Raw genomic sequence first — 22512 nt, 5'->3', positions numbered from 1 at the left:
CCCCACACACTTCTGGATTGCTGCTCCAGAAGGCCCTCCCACAAACATTGTGGACAATTTTGAGGGGAGGTTATGGTTAGGGTGTGTGTGAGGGAAGCTGGGGGAAACCCATGCACATGTGATACTTTGGATCCTGGTCTAAAGGTATATGAACAGCTTAAGGGCAGGGGGTGGGGGGGAAGTAAGGCATGGCTTTCTGAATAATTTCCGTAGGAGTGCCTAACTGACTGGGAGCTTGTATAGGATTATGATTGATGCTTTGCTGTATTTACCTGAATAGAAGATGACTCTGAATTTAGGACAACCCCCTTAAAACATACAGGTTATATCTGTATTGACCCAAAAGGAAGAGGACTCTGAATATAAGTTGACCTCCCAATTTCTAACATCAAAGAAGCGGGGGAACTTAGTCTTGGATTCAGGTAAATACAGTATTAAATAAAACAATGAAACACAAAGTTCTAATCTAAAAAGATCAAGAAAAATAAATAATACATTACATGTGCACACACAAAGTGTAATGAGCAACAATATCAAGAATTTTGTTAACCATTGTCTGACTCTTCGCTACTAAGAACTGGATCTATCTACTGCCATTTCACCTGAATGCACCATAGGGAGAGGTCAGAGATCATCAGCTTGGCTGGGCCCAGTTGTAACAAGACTCCTCTCTCCTCCAGTGGGGAGAGATGTTGAAGGAAATTTTAAAATATTTATTGCTTTTTGTAACCTGCTTTGGAAACTCAGGCTGAAAAAACAGGATAAAAATCTAAAAAATAAACTCTTCGATCAAAGATGAGACTTCTTGCCTGATATTTTCTTTAGGCATAGTCTAGATATTGTATAGAATCTTGAGATTCTAAAGCTTTTATTTATAGCTAGCAAACTTCTAGGTATCATGGTTCTAGAAAAAAATCATGATTTATGTTAAAAATAGAAAATAGTTTTATTATGAGGATGTAGTCATAGAATAGGTCTTTCAAATAATACAAGTAAATTTTAGCCTGTTGAATAACGGGCGCTAGGAAGGGAAGGGGCCCAAATTCGCCCTCCCGCCCGGCTCCGGGCGCTAGCCTTTTCCCCCTCTCTTTATGCATTTGGCCGAGCGGAGGCCGTTAAAATCTAAATAAGAAAATGCTGCTTCCGCCGTTGCCGCCGAACTTCCACCCTCCCTCCCAGCTTCTGAGACCACCTTACCCCGGCCCTTGTCAGTTGGCCGGTAAAAATCCTTAATTGTAGAGGGAGAGAGAAGCTTGCAAGCAGTGCTTCTCTCTCTGCAAAGCCTCTTCCTGAACTGGCGCTTTGGGCGGAAAGGACGCCTCTTGCGTCCTTTCCGCCCAAAGCGCCAGTCTGGGCAGAGTCTTTGTTCTGAGAGGAGCACTGCTTGCGCGCTCCTCACTCCCTCTTCAATTCAGGTCTTTCTTCGCCCAGCTGACATGGGCCGGGGTAAGGTGGTATCGGAAGTTGGGAGGGAGGGTGGGAGTTCGGCGGCAACGGCGGGGGCAGCATTTTCTCTTTTAGACTTTAACGGCCTCCGCTCGGCCCCCGGTCTCTGGTCCCTGTTTCCCCGGTGCGGTCTCCGTCGCTCCTGTGGCCGAGGCGGCGGCTCTGCCGCCGCCTCAGCCAATTCCCCCTGTTGCCTCTTCTCTGGCTTCGCGGCGGCCACTTCTGTTCTTTCTGCGGCCGGGTGAAGCCACCAAGATGGCTGCCTGGTGGCTGTGTCCATTTGTGTCTCGGCCGAACTGGGCATGCGCTTTGCGCATGCCCAGAACCGCCAAGGGAGGCACGGACACCAAGCATTTTATTAGAGCGGGTAACTGTCAGTCACTGAATGTGACACACAGTTCGTGTATCATACCTTGATAAGGACATTTATTTATTTTAATGTATTTGATTTATATACCTCCCTTCCAAACATGGCTCAGGGCAGTTTACATCAAAATTAAAACAATTAAAATCAATTAACAATCAAAATCATTTAAAACCAACTTGCTATACCTCTCGGTTCAAAATCTCCCTTCTTAGTTTTAGTCACAAGCAATCAAATACTAAAAACCCACAGCAACTCAAGATTGCACGCACTATGACCCGTTAAATAAATAAAACAATTTACATATCTTTATGCAAGTTCACATAACTTATTCTGCTTGCAGCTTTTGGTTGTGCATTTGAAAGTCTATTAGAACAAATTCTCCCTCAACCTATTTCAATGCTGCTGTTGTTGTTTTAAATAACAACCTGGGGGGAAGCAAAGACCAGTGCAAAACTATAAGATTGCAATCTTTGCTAAGAGTAAGAAGTTACAATTAAAGTTGGCACTGCAAACTTTATGATCTCTCCCTATCTCTCCATCAAGCAGTTGGAATAAAAGTTATCAAATTAGGCTTCATTTCTGGAATTTGCTCAGTTGTAATAGTAATATAGCTACTGGCCACACAAAGAATGCATCAACCAAATGTTTCCTGAATCATATGTTTTTCAGAGTGGAAAGGGCACTAAATGTTTTACTGGTCTCCAGTTGGTTTCACTACTAGACATAGTGCTCTCACTTCCTGAAGATGCTGAAACAGATCTTCTCCAGAACTCCGACAGGTGAGATGTTTCTGATAAGGTTCATTGCACAGGAGCATTTTGAGAAGTCTTATGTTTTGTTTTTCAGCTCCTGTCATTGGGGCTCTTAAAACTATGCTGGCAATTAAGGTGGATATATTACAGTTTAACTAGCTTTTCAGAGCTTTGTGCAAGAGCTCCTCTGCAAGGTAAAATCTGCAAGTAGTCATATGTACTACAAATTATATTAGAATGATAAAAAGAGCCAAAGAAACCTATTGTCCAAAGAAAAATCTGATGTGGTTCGTGATCCATTGAATCCATTAGAATGGGCTCTGCGCCTACGCGGAAGCCTCTCGGTGTCGGGTTTTACAGCTCCTCTTCAGCGCCTGCGCCCCACCCCACGTGACCACGTGGTTATTTAAGGCGGGAGGAAGTGCAGGCCATAAAACCTCAAAAAGGTCGGGTGAGAAAATGGCTATTGCACCCACTGCGAAAACGCGGAAGCTGTTGACATCGGGCTCAACGCCGTCGCTGAAGTCCGCTCAGGTGGTGGAATTTGTCGATGTCGAAGCCCTCGACGTCTACTGCCGCATCAACAGCAACTCAACAAACTGGACACTCGACATTGACCACCTCATCGACATCGATGGCAACACAGCAAGCCACGCTGTCGACACCGAAGCAAAGCTCGACACCGAGGGAAACTTCAATATTGAGCGCTTCCAACATCCCGTTGACATCAATCTCGATGTCGATGAAGGCATCGATTATAGAAGAAGTGCCTTCTGCTCTGATTCTGACTCAGCTGATACCGAGCCTAAGGGATTTGCAGCCAGCGCCGACCCCGATACAGTCCCCTTTGACATCGGGGAATGGAGCACAGCCTTCAGCACTGAACGCACCAACTAATATTACTGTTGTAACAGGGGGCACGGCTTTGGACCCAGGAACAACAGTCTCTTCTGACAGTGTTGGACTATGCAGCTAACACACCGTCTACCTTCCAGGGTTTTCCGTGCTCAGAAGAAGAAGCTCCACATTCCAACTCTGAACTACTGTCCGCTACACAACTATCCACCACAGCGCCATGGCACACTTGCGGGTTCAGTCACAGAGTATCCCCATCTACTGAGACCGCATTACCTGGCACATCCTCACCAGGACTGGCCTATGACTGCGAGGAGGACCGAGTTTGGCAGCGAGTCACATCTTCAGCCGCTGTTCCTCGAGCTACCACCACCCTGCCAATCCGTCCACTCTAAAGGGGGAGCCCCTCTTTCAGCAAAACCGGTGGTTTCCAACGCGTCCATGCAAACTTGGCTACCTACGTTTACAAGGTCGACACAAACCACACAGCAAGTTGCTACAGTGGCAGTCCAAACAGAGGACCCACCTTTGCCAACCCCCCTGCTTGCGTACAGTGTCGCCAGGCGGTGGTCCTTCATACCATTCTCCCTTTGAGGTTGTGTCAGATGATAGCCATCATGGCTTTTCCCATTTTGAATCTGACACAGAAACTGTGGAAGCTGACCCCTCGCCCGACGTGGCCACACCAGCCCACGTCTCACCGATGGAAGAATTAAAGGCTTACCACTCTCACGTAAAACAGATGGCTACGGCTTTGGGACAAGATTTGTCCTCATAAGTCAAGACCATTGATGACCCAGTCTACAATTTCATGGCCCGGTCCCAGTCAGCACGACCGGTAGCTCTGCCCCTGCTACCCATCATCTCGAATGCCGCTTAGTGTGCTTGGCAGGTTCCTCACACATCCACGCCAATGTCCAAAAGATTGGAGGGTCTCTACAGGGTTCAAGAACAAGATAATACCTACCTATTCAAACACCCTGTACCAAACTCGTTGGTCATTGACTGTGGGACTACATCCAGGTCAGGTCGGAGGCACACCACCCCGGCGGATAAAGAGGGCAGAAAACTAGATGTCATGGGGAGAAAGTTATACTCCACCTCTTGCCTTTCAGTCAAAGTGGCTAATTACTTGGCCTGCATGGCAAAATACAGCTACTGCATTTGGGAAAATGGATATTGATACATTGTCTCCTGAAGAGCTCAAAGTGCAGTTTTGTAAAACTTTACGGAAAGTGGGGGACCTCATGTGTCAACAATTTAGCACTGCAAAACACTTAGCAGAGTCGGAGTCTAGGTCTATCACCACTGCGATTACCCTCCGCCGTCATGCCTGGTTGCTGTCCGCATCCCTGCACCAGGACATGAAAGATAAGATAGAGGGTCTACCGTTCGATGGAAAAGGCCTGTTCTCAGAGGATACAGATTCGACAATGGAAAAAATGAAGAAATCAAAATTCACTGCCAAGACATTCACGCCTTCGGCTTCAACTTCGTACCCTAACAAGCAAAGATCCTACTACCACCCCCGTGCATCCTACAAACTACAGGAACGCCGGGACTTCCGTAAAAATTACCAACCTTACAATAAATGCCCTGGACAACAAAAAGGTAGATATACCCCTACACAACGCGGGAAACAGGCAGAGGGCAACAAACAACGGCCCTGAGATACAGGACAGCCCATCGCACCATCCATCTCTATTGCTCCATCAACCTTATTCTCCTTCCTAGAACAACAAGGAGGTAGACCACCCGGCCTACTCCATCAACCGGCCAGTTCTACTAGCCAACAACATCATCAGATTGGCAAGTCATGCGCAAGCATGGAGCCACATAACATCAGACCAGTGAGTCTTAAAGATTGTCACGTCAGGCTATGCGATAGAGTTCAAAAAACGCCCGCTATTCAGGGGTCTTCGCTTTACGAGAACAAAACCTGCCTTACTACAAGAAGTGAAGGAACTCCTGCCCAAGAGAGCAATAGTCCCAGTGTGATGGGCACAATGTCGGGAGGGATTTTACTCCTGCTATTTCCAAATCCCAAAGAAAGATGGCGGGATACAACCAATCATGGACCTCAGGCATCTCAACAAGTTCGTCCAAGTGAAGAGGTATCGAATGACGACATTACAAGACATCCTACCGCTGCTACATCGGGAGTGGTGGCTTGTGATGTTAGACTTAAAGGATGCCTATTTTCATATAGGGATTCGGCCATCCCACCAGAAGTACCTGAGGTTCACAGTAGGAATATCAATATATCAATATCAAGTCCTCCCGTTCGGTCTCTGCACTGCCCCGCGTGTATTTACCAAATGCATGGCGGTGGTAGTAGCTCACTTAAGGACAAAAGGCCTGAAGCTGTTCCCCTTTCTTGACGACTGGCTCCTGACATCCAGAAACAAAAAAGAGTTGCTTTTGCAGATTCAGTACATGTTGGGCCTTCTCCGAGATCTAGAAATACAAATCAACTGGAAGAAGTCTCACCTGACCCCAGTGTCCACCATATCTTACACTGGTGCAATACTGGATGCAGATGTGGGGAGGGCGTTCTTGCCAGAAGAACGCTACCAGACCATAGCACTAATGGTTCAAGAGTTTCAACACAATTCCTTGCAAACAGCGCATTAAATACAACGTTTGCTAGGCCTGATGGCCTCTTGTAAGTCAACTGTACGCTACACCCGATTGAAAATGCGGAAGCTTCAGCTGTGGTTCCTGTCCTCTTTTTGCCTAAACAGAGACAGCCCAGCAATGCAACTATGTCTACCTCTACCAATCCTACGATCCCTCTCTTGGTGGATAAGGCGGCTCAACTTGCTCAGAGGAATACCGTTTCAGACACAGACCCTGTCTGTGTGGGTTACGACAGATGCTTCACTACAGGGTTGGGGTGGTCATTGGAATACCACAGTAGCACAAGGTCTCTGGACCTGACCCCAATGCCAGTTCCACATAAACTTCCTGGAGTTACTGGCTGTTTTCCAAGCCATGAAAGCCTTCCTCCCGATGCTAAGAGGAAGGGTAGTACAACTACACTTGGACAACACTACTGCCATCGCCTACCTGAACAGACAGGGAGGAACGGTCTCCAGGTCGCTGTGTGCCCTGAGCATTCAGATCTGGCATTGGGGTATCAAGAACAGCATCACCCCAGTAGCCATCCACATCAAGGGCACAGACAACATACTGGCGGATGGCCTCAGTCCATTCTCCACAGAAACCTAATACGAGTGGGAACTGAACGACACATACCTGCACAAGATATTCATACTCTGGACTTATTTGCTACACCGCGGAACACAAAATTCAGGCTATTCTGCTTGAGAGCGGGCCATGACCCCCAGTCTTTGGGAGATGCTTTCCAGATGGACTGGTCGGCATAGTGGACTTACATGTTCCCCCCCTTTTGCCTCTGGTGAGCAGAGTTGTAGCACGTCTACTAATAGGCCATGTGAAGTGCATCCTGATCACACCGTAGTGGCCCCGCCAAGCATGGTTTCCACAGCTACTCAAACTAGCTTCGACTTATCAGAGACTTCCGAACCGTCCAGACCTCCTGATTCAGGAAAACGGGCACCTTCTACATCCGGAAGTGCTCACCCTGCAACTAACAGCGTGGAAGATCGACTGCTGAAGCGAATCATGCTAAATCAGCACAAGCCATCTACAAGAAAAAACTATGCTAGCAAATGGAAAAGATTTGCTATCTACGCTTCTCACCATGCTTTCCGCCCTAAGGAGACTTCTGTCCGTGCTATCCTGCTCTATCTGACCTCTCTGAAATCAGCAAAGCTATCAAACGTGTCAGTCAAGGTCCACTTGGCTGCGCTTTCATCTTGGCATCCAGGCTGGGATGGGAAAACAGTGTTCTCCCATCCCTTATGCAAGAGCTTCCTGAAAGGCCTCACTAATTTCTATCCTCCCATCAGGAAACCTTTTGAGCAGTGGAGTATCTCTCTGATCCTCTCTGCACTAACTGAACTGCCCTTCGAACCCATGTGTTCCACAACGGTGAAGCTGGCATCCCTGAAAACAGCTTTTTTAGTGGCTATCACCACGGCTTGCAGAGTGAGTGAACTCACAGCCCTTCGCATGGATGTCCCTTATGCCCGGTTCTACCTGGATAAAGTTCTTCTCCGGCCGGATATCACCTTTCTGCTGAAGATTGTGTCGGACTTCCACATCAATCAAGACAGTGCTTTCTTCCTTCTTTAAGTCACCAACCACTACGTTGGAAAAGGCCCTACATTCCCTGGATGTGCGAAGGGTGCTTCTCTATTACCTTTCAAAGACTAAGCCTTTCCGCTCATAAAGGAGATTATTTGTTGCCCATAAGGGAGTGAACGTAGGGCATGCATTGTCCAGGCAGAGACTATCATACTGGATCGTCGAAGCCATCCATCTGGCGTACTGTCTACAGAAAGTTCAGCCACCAAAGACCATCAGGGCACATTCCACAAGAGCTTATGGTGCTTTGGCTGCTCACCTGTCTGGCATATCGTTTCAAGACATCTGTAAGGCCACTACATGGTCTTCTGAACAACCATTTGTAAGGCACTACGCTATAGACTTATGGTCTGCTGCGGAGGCGAATTTTGGTAGAAGTGTCCTCAAAAGGGTGTTGCAATAACTCTACTGCTCCCTCCTCCTTATGGAGCTTACTAAATACCCATTCTAATGGATTCAACGGATCATGAACCAGATAAACAGGTTGCTCACCTGTAACTGATGATCTGGTAGTGATCCATTGATATCCATTAGACCCTCCCAAACCTCCCCTCCGCAGTAGTACTTACCTCACTATAGTAGAACTTACCTGCTTACTTGACTGCTCCGGCGGTCTCCAAGGAACTGAGGTGCCTGCACTTCCTCCCGCCTTAAATAGCCATGTGGTCACATGAGGCGGGGCGCAGGCACCGAAGAGGAGCTGTAAAACTCGACACCGAGAGGCTTCCGCGCAGGTGCAGAACCCATTCTAATGGATATCAACGGATCACTACCAGATCATCAGTTACAGGTGAGCAACCTGTTTTTTTCAAGATAAAGTACAGTTGGTCTTCATTATCACATATCTGTGGCTGGATCAAAGGCACCCAGTTTCTTGATCTGTGGGGCAAAAATAGGGTTATTTTCACTTATCTACAGTTCTTGAGTGGCTAGAAATTACTTCTGACATCACTTCCTGCCACCATTTTGTAGTGCTAAGCCATTTTATGACTCATCAATAAACAAAAAAAAACCCCACCCTCAAAAAAGAACAAACATTGGAAATTTGGGGGGAATTGCTGGAGAGCAAGGTACTGTGCTTATTTCTGCTCCCGCCTTGTGTTTTCTTGTGATTTTCAGCACAAAGTGTGCTTGGGAACCTAACCCCCCAATCCCCATAGGATTAAAGTCTCTTTATTTGCAGTTTTGTGATCCACGGGAATGGAACCCCCATAAATAAAGAGGACCTCCTGTAACTATTTTGCTTTTGACATTCATTTATTCAAATACTCATCCTTAAGCATTCAGATGTAATGGCTAGATGTAATAACTCCAATTTGTGCCACAGATGTTGACCAAACCACAGCCAGCCAAACTCCAGTTGCAGGAGAGGGTAGCCCTTCCCTGCTGCTCAGCCTCCAAGGCCGATCCTCGTCAACTCCACGGTCCAACTGTGGGCAACTTGGCCGCAATTGGCCACAATCTAGAAGAGGTCTGCTGAGCACAATCGTGCATTTTCAGAGCACTCCATCCGTCCTCGACAGGGAAAGGGCATTGGAAGCCATTTAAATGCTCTGCAATGCCAGCGTTTCAGCTGAAAGCACCACACAAGCATGAATTCCCCAGTGGTTTGGGGGCCGTGGGGAGGGGGGTGGAATTCTACTTTCATTGATAGAATGGGCTATGCAGAGTGGGGAGGGCAAGGGAGACTGGGTGGGGGGGCTCTGTCCCACCATAACCTGGGAAGATGTCATGAGGGGTGACATCGGCAAAGCAGCCCATCCAGACCCAAGCAAATTCCTTCTGTCCGGCAGCTTGCTGCCAGGTGGGCTGGCAGTCTCATGAGAGGGCCAGTCTACTGGGGATGTAAACTGATCTTGCCCATAAAAGGGCTCCGTCTGTGTGTTGTATGCTGATAAGAAGGTGCAGGGAATCGTGGGAGAGGTACTTTCCTCTTCTCACCAAGCTTCAGAGCAGCAGGGTTGAGTGCAGGGGCCGCAAGTGAGTGTGCACCTATGCACAGGTGCGGAAGGCCATGCAGGGGGCTTGTTTCCACAGCACCTTGGCCGCCGTTTCCAGGATCAGGAAAGCAGACTCTGGGATACCCCCACCCACTTCCCAACACACATCACAGCACAGCTCTGCTTAGAGCACCCATGACCCAACACTCTTGTCCGCATGAGTTTTGGTAGCCATCCTCATCACAGAGGAAGTATCCTAAGGCACTCCAAAGGAATGCCTCAGGATGAACACCAAAAACTTAGTGATTCTTATGCTGCTGGCCCTGCTTATGAGTGTCAGGGTTATAAGCACACACACCCCTCCCCTGGGAAGTGGCTGGGCCTCACTTTCCCACCCAACAAATCCCCTTTAAACCTGCCCACCATCTTCCCATGTGCAGACTTGCACACCCAAAGGCTTGCCCGGGTACGTGCACAACGGGTAGGGAGGGTTTGACACCACAATAGACCTTTAAACCCATTCTAAATTCCCGGGTCCTGGTCCCTCCTTGTGCCATATGCCAATCTCCGGCCGCAGGGATTCCTGAGAGAGGAGCCCCAATTTCCCAGCCACCACAGGACAACGGGGTGGCCATTCCGGGGCTCTGGCAGTGGTGCACATGGGTGGACTGGCTGGTAGAGGGCATGGCTTTTCAGCAGCTTGCCCACAATCCCCAAGGCAAGGAAAGCAGTGTCTGGGGTAGCCGTCCCCGTGGCTCGCCTGCACACAGCACCATAGCTCTATTCAGAGCCCCCATGGCCTAACTATCATGAGGGAGGTGTTGGGGAAAGGGGATGTATTGCCCTCTTGAATCAGTTATGCTTTGTCCAGGCATTTTTCTCTCTTCTCCCCCCACCCCTGGTGCAATGGTCATTCTCCTGAGTTGTCTGGGGGTGTCCCTGTGGCCTTTTACTCTCATGCCTGGCCAGTGAGCCTTGGGTTGGGTGGCTGTATGCTTGAGGAAGGATTTCAGTTGCCCCAAGAGTGACCCTAGTGACCAGCCTTGATCATGAGTAAGCCCAGGAAGGGCCCCTTCCCCAACCTTCCAGTGAGAAAGATAGAACTTGGCAGCTCCAGAATCCCTGCTTGTGGCAGTCCCTCAAACCCGGATAGGCCGGTATGTGCAGGGTGAGGGAGGGGGGAGGGAATGAGCCTCAACTGCTGCTCATTCTCACCCTGCCCAGCTGCCTCACTCTTTTTCTCACCTTATCCTCCATGGTGTTAACCCCAGGCGTACGGCTGGTCATTCGCAATCTAACAAATGCAGCCCACAAGTCTAGCGTTAACAGTGCGGCAGGGCAAGGCGAGACCAGTGAGAAAAACCTCGTTCTGCACCCCACCTGTACCAGCTGCCATGGATTATTGCGGGTGTGTGTGTGTGTGTGTGTGTGTGTGTGTGTGTGTGTATGGTTGTAGAAGGCAAACAGCTCTCCTTTGCCACCATGTAACTCTTAGCCACCAGTCCCCACTACTTACGAGTGCCCCACCCCACCATTTTGTGAAGAAGTAACGTGAACTAAATGACACCTATGCACTAAGATGTGTTTTTGATGTGCTGTTGCTGCTTACAAGAGTGGGTTTTGTACTTTGCTTTTGTTTCCTGTTTCCTTTGCTCTTGAGGCCTACTATTGAATAACATTTTAATTCATTGCATGAAATACAGATGCTAGTAGAGCCATGACTATGGCACACTGAGGGCTAGCCATGTTGCTAAGCGTCTGTGGCTATCCAAGAGATCCTTATTCTGTTGAAGACAAACTAGGCCAGACTCCAGTTGACTGTATCTCTACAACTTTTAATAGATACTTAGCTGTTTTTTAATCCTGGTTGTTTGGTATATGGGGATTATATAACCATAGTTGTCAGCCTCAGTGTAAACTAGAACTATAAAGGCCCCTTTGGATATAACTGGTCAAGTCCACATAGAATGTTACATAAGAATGCAAAGTCCTCATGAGTTTTTCTTGGATGCAGTATAGGGGGAGCAGGAATGTAACCTCCTGTTTCATTCTCTTTTCTAAAAATCCATGTCGATTTTGAGTTCCAGCATAACCTGTTTCACACTAATTCCTCCATAGGTATTCATCCATGAAGAAAAAACATTGAGTCCAATTCTGCCCCAAGTAATTAATTCTACATTTTATAATTCACAGGATTATGGCATCACTAAATCTGTTGAGATACTTAGTCATTAAGGATAATGAAAATGACAATCAAGTAAGTGATAATGGATTAAAAATATTTTTTCTACAGCAATAGGGTATGTGTGAGTGCGAATGTTAGAGACAGGAAGCATTATCACTGCAGCTTTATGAAGAATCATACAGTACAAATACATGGCTTAATTACTGTTAAAACATGCTAAAGCTTTTCATCTACATGCACTCAAAGCCCTATCAGAACCTATAATTCCATATAATTGTACAGTAATGTAATATCCACATGTAGTAGTCCTTATGAGTAATCTAGCTCACTTACATAGAGATAATTAAGCTTAAAATCCCTCCAGAATTTTGAACATTTCCTAACAATTTATCTCTCTACAAGCCTTTTGGATTTTGCAAGTTTTCCTTGGGGAGTGGGGGGAGGAAGACACTTCATCACACAGCTTGAAGCAATTGTTCTGTATTCGTCTGGCATGTATGGGGGGAAATTATAGCAATGTCAGGGCTTATTCATGAGTATTTTGACAAGCTTGTCTTGAATAATTTATTTTTAATCCTTCAGTGTTGAAGATTCTTGATTTCTAACCCCTTCTGCACCTGCATTCTCTAAACAGGTCAACAATACAGTACTACTGGGCATTTGAGCTGAATTTCAGGTTATTGGGAGACATATTTTGCTCCAGCGCTAACAGCTGGAGTGATGTGTCTGTGAAAATTTATCCCAAAAAGTCCATTTTAATAATCCAATATAAATAACAATTTCCATAACAGGAAAGACTATTCATCATTTTAAAGGTTCTTTCCCCAAGTAAAGTAATCCAAGAACACTCCCTGGCATCTTCTATTTTGAGTATCTCTGCAGCTGTGCTAACATATATTGCATTATATAAGATGCGAAATCTCAGCTTGTTGTGTCAAGACAAAGAGTAGGCTGAAGCAAGCAAGCAAGCATGTTGCCAGCAAAACTCTTGAAGTCCGTGAGGAATTAAAAAGGAGAGAGAGCAACAGAGCCAGAAATCAGCGCCTAGTAGTTGCTGCTGGTTAATATGCTTTACTGAACGGTTGTCTTGAACTCCATTCTTTTCTGCTGGAGGACAAATAGCTCACAGCATCCTGAAGGCAACAGTATTTTGTTTTAGAGTTCAGTTCTGAACTGCCAGACAATGTATACTGCTTTTGTAGGAAGCAGAGCAACCTGTATTTCTGTGTTTAATATTTCTTGTCTATACATAACAGTTTTTATAGACCTTGCACTCTGCTGTAATTTTTCAAATCAATTAGACAGTTAATGTGCTACTCATACTAACTACCATATCCAGTCCTAAACATTTATTTATTTAAAACACACATTACCTTGAAAATAAGACCCATGGATTTAAAGTGCACTGAAGAATAGATGCTTTCAGCTGAATCCTAACCAATGTTTACTTAGAAGTAACACCCATTGATTTTAGTGGCACCTGGTTTCTAGTGAGTAGTCCAAGGATTGTGTATAGCTAAGTTCCATTGAAATTAGTGGGATTTGATTTCAGTGGTTCTTCGTGCACCTAAATTTTGATTGTTTGCTTATGATGATCCTTCTGAAATTGCATTTCAGTATATACTGACGTGGAATTAAAAGCCATGGGTATACTCTCCTGCATCCAATTCAGAATTGGCGCTGTTAAGTAAGAGAATGTCTGCTGGGTGTCCAAATCGATCATTTTTTTTTTTTTTAAACTGATCAGTTGCAAATTAGCAGTCTTGAGTAACCTGTTTTTGGACTACAAGTCCCATCATCCCCAGCTTTCAGACATTGTGGCTGGGGATTGCGGGGAAGTGACTTGATTATCAAGCCAGAGGTTGTTGGTTCGAATCCCCACTGGTATGATTCCCATATCAAGCAGCAGCGATATAGGAAGATGTGGAAAGGCATAATCTAAAACTGTGTGGGAGGAGGCAATGGTAAACCCCTCCTGTATTCTACCAAAGACAAATACAGGGCTCTGTGGGCGCCAGGAGTTGAAACCAACCGAATGGCACACTTTACCTTTAGTTGAAAAACAAGAAGCTACCCAAGACTGCAGATTTGCAAGGCCTGCACCAGGTGACCTTGGTGCTTATATATCAGGTCCTTCCCTGCCCACTCTGGTGGCTCTGGTAGGGGCAGCAGTGAGAGGGTCATGTGCCAGGAGGGTCATGGCAAGGTTAGAGGCTTCTAGAGTTCCTTATGTCTACACTTGGATAACAGGGCCCAATGTAGTTGAAAGGCCTTCCTGCAGCCTTCCAGTCTGCACAGGATGTTCCCTGACACCCTCTAACCAGATAAACAATGCAGAGGGTCTTGTGCAAGTTGCCTCCTTTATATAAGTGTTACACTGAGGTATCTGGGGAACTGTCGTTCATAGGACTAGTCAGGATCCACCTCACCAGTAATAATTAAGAACTGAAGTTCCCCTCATTTCTCATATGCTGATGTAGAGGATGAAGTAAGAGAGCAATATTCTGAATGTGCAGTTCTGATGAATGGCTGGGACTCTGGGACTAAGGCAGATGCAAGGACTTGAGTCTAGTGCAAATAATATAACAGACGTGCTCGTACATCAGCAAGAGAGGGGCCTTCAACTACGAGCAGAAACGTCTGGTCTTACCTCTTAGATGAGAGAGAGTCTGACAGGGAGGCATAGAGAACAAATGCTGAGCTTTATTTTAGCAAGAAGTAGACTAGAAGGCTCTCCACACGAGCAGTGTGGAGAGCCTGAATGCGGTTTGTGGGGAGAGTGGGCTTGACCCGCTCTCCCTGCACACGAGCAGGAAGCCCTCCCTTGGCGGCCAGATCGGCTGCCCAGACAGTTACTGGCTCTGTCATGGAGCCGGTTGGGGCGGCAGGGTTCGGGGGCCTCTTGGCCCCCATAAGCCCCAGAATGATCCGCGCAAGTGCATGGGGCATTCTGGGGAGCCCCTCGATGCCAGGAGGCTTGTTGTAGTCTCCCGGTTGGGGGACTACTCATGAGTCGCTGCGGCGTGGAACCATGCCATTGTGACAAATGAGCAGTTAATCCGCTTTTCAGGTGCTCCTGCGTCCGGAACCCGGGTTAAGCAACGAGCTACCCAAGAGGGTGTTCCATCCCACCACGGCTGGGAGCCACATGGCTCCCATCAGTTCTCACGTGCAGTGGGAACTGGCCTTGGCTCCCTTAGCCTGGTTCCCACTGTGCATGAGAATAGCCTCTAGATGTTTCTTCTTCTATATCTATATCTATATCTCGACAGTAGAAAATATTGTGCTTTACTTACTATGTGGTGGTCTGGGCAACGAGCACTTTTTGGATATTATTGCTTTTGACATGTTTTCTCATATTTTATTGATGAAGCCTAGTAGCTAACCCTCCTTGTCAGTGAAAAATAATGTTTGGATTTCAGTGATTTGCTGCCATCCGACCCTTTTCAAAGTGACTGCTATGTTTATTCACATTTGGGCCTTTGCAGTGGTAAAAAGACACAGCTGCAGTAGCAAGTGCATTCCTCGCCCTCAATTTTCCCTGCCTGTTTTCTGCCTTACTGCAACATTGAATATTCATAATGATGCTCCAGCTTAAAATTCAGTGGTTGTAGCAGCTTTTCAGCTAGATGTCTTATGATTGATACGGCAGTTTTCGCATACTCATATCTGCATGCAGCTTCTATATCTTGGTGGACAAATGTTCTGAGATGGTGGAAGGAGCAATTTATCCTCAAACATTGCATTAGCCTTGACACTAGATTTATATTTCCTATTTGTGCATTGTTTAGGTGAGGCTCATTAAACACTGAAAGTAGGGGTGTGCACAGACCAATTTTTGCTCTTTGGTTTGAATTTAGACCGAACTCAAACCAAACTGCTGGTCCACAAACCCATTTGGTCGAACCGGCCGGTCTGGTCCATTCAGTTTAACCAGTTCAAGTGGCTGTGCTTGTAAGGATTCCCCTTTACACTCCAGTGAGGATTCCCCTTTACAAGCAAAGGGAAAGCCTGGCTTTAAAAGGCTTCTAATGGGTAGCCGGATGCAGGGGTGGGGGCCGTGGCAGTGGCGGTGAGGAATGCACTAAAAGTAGAGTTAAGGTGCTTACTGGTCCGGCACTCCCCCCACCCACCACCAGCAGCCCACCCATGTGGCAGTGTGGTTCCTTCCTATAGAAGCCTTTTAAAGTCGAGATTCCCTTTGCTTGAAAAGGGGAATACTCACTGGATTCCCCTTCACAAGCATAGCCCCTCGAACTGCAGAACTGGTCCACCACAGACTAGGCTCAGTTTGGTTTGATTGCAGACCAGCCTGCCTCTCCTAGAGGCCGGTCCGGTTCACGATCAAACCATCAAACCAGCCCGGTTCATAGCGGACCAATCAAACCATTCGTGCACACCACTACCTGAAAGCTGTTGTATCTTGGTACCTTTAAAAAATAGTTTTCTGGCTCTTTTAATTCTGGGAAGGCCACCACCACCTTGTCAATGTGGGGCATTCAACTAGTTAAGCAGGAAGTGGCAGGTTTTAACTAGGGATGTGCACGGACCGCCAGACCGGGCCACTTGCGAAACAGTTCGCAGGCCTTTAACATGGCCTGCGGACCGGTTTGTGCACATCGCTAGTTTTAACCCCGCAAACAAGGAAGAAACTTCTATCTCTGGACTTCTGTATATCTTACTGCACTATATAGACACCCCCCTCCCCAGGTGTTCACTAAGCTTACCAACAAAACAGTGACTTATTATGTTTAACATGGGTGGAGTGTGTGTTTGTCTTTTTAAAAAGAATTTTTTTAAAATACACTGGTTGATATCCAGATTAATGTTGCACATGTCAAATAATGTTTTGTGGCAATAGGCGAGGATGATTTTTGCTGAACCTCCCTTTCCGCTGCAGCCCTTTGTGCCTCCCCAAAATTCCTTTCTTTCCTAAACGTTCAGATTATGTAGTTGTGGAAAATGTTCCTTGCGCCTTGGAATTTCACTGCTGTACTAGAAACTAAATGTACTCTCACCCCCCACCCCCGATTTGACCAGACCTGTGTGTGGACAGAACTTCCCAAGATTGAGCAAAATTTCTTAAAGCCCTTACACACCGGACTTAATATGTCAAGAGCACACTATGAAGCAGAAATCAAGAGTAAAAAAGAAAACAAGAGAGGTTAGTTGATTTTTTACATGGATTTGGGGGATTTAGAAACTGTGTGGGTTGAAGAAAACTGCAAAAAAATGTTGTATTTTAGACAAAGGTACCTGGGCTATATTGGTGTTTTTTTACTTAAAGAAACTGAAGTAGATATAATTTTTATAGGCCCATATGAAGCTACTTTATACTGGTTAGTTGTTCATGTAGCACAGTATTGTCTACTCTGGCAGTAGCTCTCTTGAGGATCAAGCAGAGATCTTTTGCAGTCCTGCTACCCAAAGTTCCTTTAACTGAAGAGACAGAAACTGAATCAGAGACGTTTTGCATGTCAATATATATGCAGGGTTTCTTCCAGTGAACCATGACCCTTTCCTGTAGTAAATAAATAACTCTTTTTTCATTCATTTGTTTTGTTTTGTGACTCTAAAAATAATTCAGTTCACCCAGTATTATGAGTGAGTATAATTTGCCTCTTCAGCAGAGGTCAATTCATTTTGATTTAAACTTTTTAAAAATCTTAAGACTTATTTTTTCACGCAAGCTTTTTAACTTGGTTGTGGTTTTAAATTAAAGCTTTCATTTTTGTCTTAACTTGTTTTATGCTGTTGTGAACCACCCAGAGATGGAAGTCTGGGGCAGTTCACACATTTGTTGGATGGATAGATAGACAGATAAATAAATAATGGGCATACGTTGTGTGAGGATATTTAGACTAGGTTTTTTCCAAGTCTTTGATGGAAATTGAGGGGAAGGGGGTGTCTTTATTTTTATTAATTTGTTTTATTTAAAATATTTATACCCTGCCCCTCCAGTACACTACTGCTTGGGGCAGCTCACTCAATATTAGATACAATGTAAAATAATAATTAATAAAGTCAAACAAGTCTAGACTAAAACCACATTTAAAATTACACTTTATTTTTTAAAAGTTTCAAGTTAAGTTATTAATAAAAAGCTAAAAACTGAGAACTATAAAAACTAAAGAACCTCCCAGATATAAGCAGCATATAAAACATTTAAAAGCCTCTTTTTAAAAGATGTGTGTTTAATTGTTTTTTAAAAACACTGGAGCATTCCAAAGCACTTCAGGGAGGGTATTTTGAAGCCAAGGGGCCACAACCAAAAAGGCCATATCTCTAGTTCCCACCATCCAGATTTCTGTTAGTGGAAGGGCCATGAGCAGGGCCTGAGAATCTGAGCGGAGGGCCCTGGTAGGTTCATATGGGCAAATGCAGTCCAACAAGTACCCCGGCCCCAAGCTATGTAGAGATTTAAAGGTCAAGACTAGAACCTTGAATCTAGCCCGGCAGTGGACCAGTAACCAAAGTAGCTGCCATAGGGTGGGTGTGACACTCATGGAGTGACTTGCACCCACGAACATTCCTGCAGCAGGATTCTGGACCAGCTGAAGCTTCCAAACCATCTTCAAGGGCAGCACTTAAAGTGAGTGCTGTTCATTCTGGGTAAATACAGGTATTATATGTATTTGACCTCTTCTTTCTCTCTCTTTTTAAAAGGGAGTAGTTTTAAATTCAGGGTCATATTCTATTCGGATAAATATGGGTACATATTTTTTCATATGAATTACAAGTCCAGATTAAATGCCATCCACTAGTGGGACACACAAAATGACCACCATATGTGGCAAGCTGTTTATATGATATAGCTCATCATACAGAGGGATTTTCTAGCTATATCCACACTCCGTTTGGGGGGAGGGGGCAGGGGATACTGTATGTAAGGTGCTGCATATAGATTAACTGTTGCATGGAGAAATGTTCTACGGGGGCGATTTAAAGTAGCCTTTGTGTGGCAAGTGTTTTAATATGCAGTAATTCTGAGAAATTTAGTAGAGCAGGGATTATTTACACTGCTCACCTGTTGGGCAACATCCCTGGACTATTTCATTAGTCCCCCTATTGTGATTCAAAGGTCTACCTTCCTCTCCTTGCCCAAAGGTCCTGCTCCATCTTTTTGCATTTGGGCTTGAGCTCAAATGCTAGGTTCGTATAGTATGTCGAGTGTAGAAATAGTTGGATGCTGAGAGTTTGTTTGTTTGTTTAACAAATTTGTATACCGCCCCAAACTTTCGTCTCTGGGCGGCTTACAGTGAGAGTTATTTATCTTATTATTTATTTTTACATTTTATATCCCACTGCACTACACTTGCCCACTTGCTCCTCCAGTCCTTAGCATGCCCCAATGTGGAGGTTTTGCATACAGTGCACAAGTAAAAAAAACTGGCTTGCATGCCATCTCTATTATGTACACAGCATTCGGTGTGAATTAGGATTTACTGACTTAAACATATGCAGAAGTAGGCCTCTTCAAGTGATAGATTCACTACTGGGTGGATCTTGCAGGGCATAGTTCATGCTGCAGGTTCTAAGCAAAGGGTGTAGAGAATGTGCTATATGATTGCTATATTCCAACCACATAAACACTTGTAAGTTGAGACTGTGTCTGAAACAGAGCTTAGTACCGTCGTATTTTATATTCAAAGGCTAGAATAACTCATCATAAAGACCTAGCACACCTAAGTGGCTACAGATTTTGCTGTAGTTTCCCCCTACCTATGGATGTAGAAGAATCCAGGTATCTTTTGAGCAGGACACTCCAGTTAGATCCTTGGTGAGATCTGATGAATTCTCGTGTTCAGTAGTTTTCAGGGAACCACCATGTCTGCTGGATGAACTGATGCAGGATCAAGCTCAAAAGAGTGGCAATGGGAGTGAATGAAGTTACAGAAAAAACAGGTTGCTCACCTGTAACTAATGATCTGGTAGTGATTCATTGATATCCATTAGAGTGGGTTCTGCGCCTGCGCGGAAGCATCTCGGTATTGAATTCTACAGCTCCTCTTCAGCGCCTGCGCCCCGCCCCACGTGACCATGTGGTTATTTAAGGTGGGAGGAAGCGCAGGCACCTCAGTTCCTTGTAGACCGGTGAAGCAGTCAAGTAAGCAGGTAAGTTCTACTACGTAAGGCAAGTATTACTGCGGAGGGGAGGTTCAGGAGGGTCTAATGAATATCAACGGATCACTACCAGATCATCAGTTACAGGTGAGCAACCTGTTTATCTGGGTTGTGATCCGTTGATACCATTAGAGTGGGTGTCTAGTTAGCTCCACCAGGAGGAGGGAGCAGTAAATTCATCGTAACACTCTTTTAAGGACAGCTCTCCCAAAATTCACCTCCGCAGCAGATCGTAGGTCTATGGCGTAGTGTTTGACAAATGGCTGTTCAGAAGGCCAAGTAGCAGCCTTACAAATATCCTGAATGGATATGCCTGCCAAGTGTGCGGCTGAAGCCCCATACGCCCTTGTAGAGTGTGCCCTCATATTCTTTGGGGGCTGCATTTGTTGTAGAGAGTATGCTTTCAGTTCTTCCATTGGTGAAACGTGGGCCGGAGTAGCCACATCTGGAGAAGGATCAGCCTCTACGATTTCAGTATCAGACTCGAAATCAGAGGAGCTATGGTGACTACCACCTGAGCCATCATCGGAAGGAGTTGGACTTGAAGGCGGCACCTCTGGAGAAGCCGGGGGTGGAGAAGGCGGTGTTGCCAAGGGTTCAGTTTGCACCGTTGAGTTGATAAACAGCCGTATCCTTGTTTATGAGCCTCTATTAGTAACGATAGGCCAAGGAATTTGAGTAGAAACCGCCTTAAGTATTTTAATAGGTAAGGTCGAGGCATCTCCTGCTGCTAGCGGACATATATGAAGTGGTGTAGTTCCTAACTCAGGCCGTCAAAGTGCAGGGTCATCAGAATGCCCAGTTGTAGAGTTTTCGGGTCTCCACACCCTGTCGTGGAAGTCATACACTACTCCCGGCGAAGCCGTACCTGGTAGAGCTGTTTCTTTCGAAGGTGACACGGCATAGCTAAACCCTCAAGTGTGCCATGGAGTAGGAGTGGCGAGCTGAGTGGAAGTTAGTGGCCCAGGAACTGGGGTTGACACGGGTGCCCCACTATCATCCGAGTGTGGAAACCCATGGAAAGTCAAGGGAGTGGCCGTTGTCGAATCAAGCATCTTTAGAAGAAGATCTAATGGAGTAGGCTCCCCATCTGAGAGATCATCCTCTTCCAGAGAGAAGGTCATTAGAGCCTGGAATTGAGGAGTCACTGTGGTGATGTTAGAGGGTGTGTTCAGTGTCGATAATCGGTCCCCATCTCTCAACGCCGATGGAGATCAGATTGGAGTCTTCGCAGGTCCCAGATCACGGGCTGACGGGATCTTAAGCATCGACGCCAACGCGATCTTTTCTGCTGCCTCTGTCGATGTCAATGAGTCTTTCGGCATCAAAGTCGAAGCATCCATCTTCATTGATGCAGATGTTGGCTGTGATGCCGATGCTGCGCTCGATGTTCTCTGTGTTGATGCTCTGTCCGGCTTCGATGCCGACGTCGATGTAGAGTGGTCCGGCGTTTTCGATAGAGCGGTCTCTTTCGGCACCGACATCGATGCCAAGGAATGCGGCGCCTCAGGCTGCGTCAGAACTGATTTCTTTGACACCTGGCACGCCCTCGATGCCGAATCAACATCGACTTCCTGAGCCGACATCGGTGACGGCGTCGAACTGGAGATTGACAATTTTTTCGCTTGTTTGGCAGGTTTTTCAGCGGCCGCCATTTTGTCACCCGGCCATTTCAAGGACTTAGGGGTCTTATCGGTGGGTGTAAAGGTTTTAGACTGGGCCGAACCCCGGACCCTCAAGCCTTGCGGAGACTTAGACGAAGTAGACGGAGCGGACAATGCGTCGTCGTACAGAGCCGCCCTTAAACGAAGCTCCCTATTCCTCCTCGTCTGCTTAGAAAAAGACTGGCAGATTTTGCAGGTCGAGGTTAAATGAGCCTCCCCCAAGCATAAGAGGCACAAACTATAGCCATCCTGAGAGGGCAATTTAGCTCTACACTTAGTGCACCGCTTGAATGTCTTTTTTTCTTTAGGGGTGTCCATTGTACTCACTCCCTTAAACAGCCCGCGGTCAAATAGCCAAAATCTGTCCACTCTTTCGACGATTGAAAATGGCACGCAAGAGCAGGTCCAGAAAACAGTCCAAGGTCAATCCAACAATCAAGCAGTCCAAATCAGAAGTCCAAATAGAGAAGTCAGAAACGGTCCGGGTCAAAACCAGTAGTAGAACTTTACTTTAAAATAGCAAGGATCCAATACTAAGGAGCCGCAGAAATCGCGAGCGATCCCTAAGGTGGTAGAAAAGGAACTGAGGTGCCTAAGCTTCCTCCCACCTTAAACAACCACGTGGTCACGTGGGGCGGGGCACAGGCGCTAAAGAGGAGTTGTAGAATTTGTTACCAAGAGGCTTCCGCGCAGGCGCAGAACCCACTCTAATGGTATCAACGGATCACGACCCAGATATGATGTATTACTAGATTATTTTTATTTCCTATTGTAGAGTCCCATAGTTCCAAGAAGATTTGCTCTGTAACAGTAGCTGGAGAAAAGATGCCAAACATGACCACTGAGATGGAACTTCAGGTGAGTATGTTTGTTTTGGAGAAGCAATTCAAGTGTATGAAGATGTACACTGTATTTCTTTTACCTAATGATCTGTATACATCTAGAA

General features: G+C 46.0%; 1 protein-coding gene across 5 annotated transcripts in view; it reads left to right on the top strand.

Moving 5' to 3' along the window:
- GLMN (glomulin, FKBP associated protein) overlaps positions 1-22512 on the top strand; it is a 62368-nt gene that overhangs the window by 36104 nt on the left and 3752 nt on the right. For all 5 annotated transcript variants that reach the window (XM_053243622.1, XM_053243623.1, XM_053243621.1 and 2 more), the window contains exons 15-18: positions 2483-2592; positions 11787-11850; positions 16819-16942; positions 22342-22424. In XM_053243622.1, the coding sequence (XP_053099597.1) occupies positions 2483-2592; positions 11787-11850; positions 16819-16942; positions 22342-22424 (381 nt within the window). The remainder of the gene's footprint in view (positions 1-2482; positions 2593-11786; positions 11851-16818; positions 16943-22341; positions 22425-22512) is intronic.

Source organism: Hemicordylus capensis, chromosome 4, assembly GCF_027244095.1.
Source record: "Hemicordylus capensis ecotype Gifberg chromosome 4, rHemCap1.1.pri, whole genome shotgun sequence".
In the NCBI taxonomy this organism is placed as follows: Eukaryota; Metazoa; Chordata; class Lepidosauria; order Squamata; family Cordylidae; genus Hemicordylus; species Hemicordylus capensis.
The sequence above is the reverse complement of the archived record's forward strand: the minus strand, read 5'-3'. Positions and strand labels throughout refer to the sequence as shown.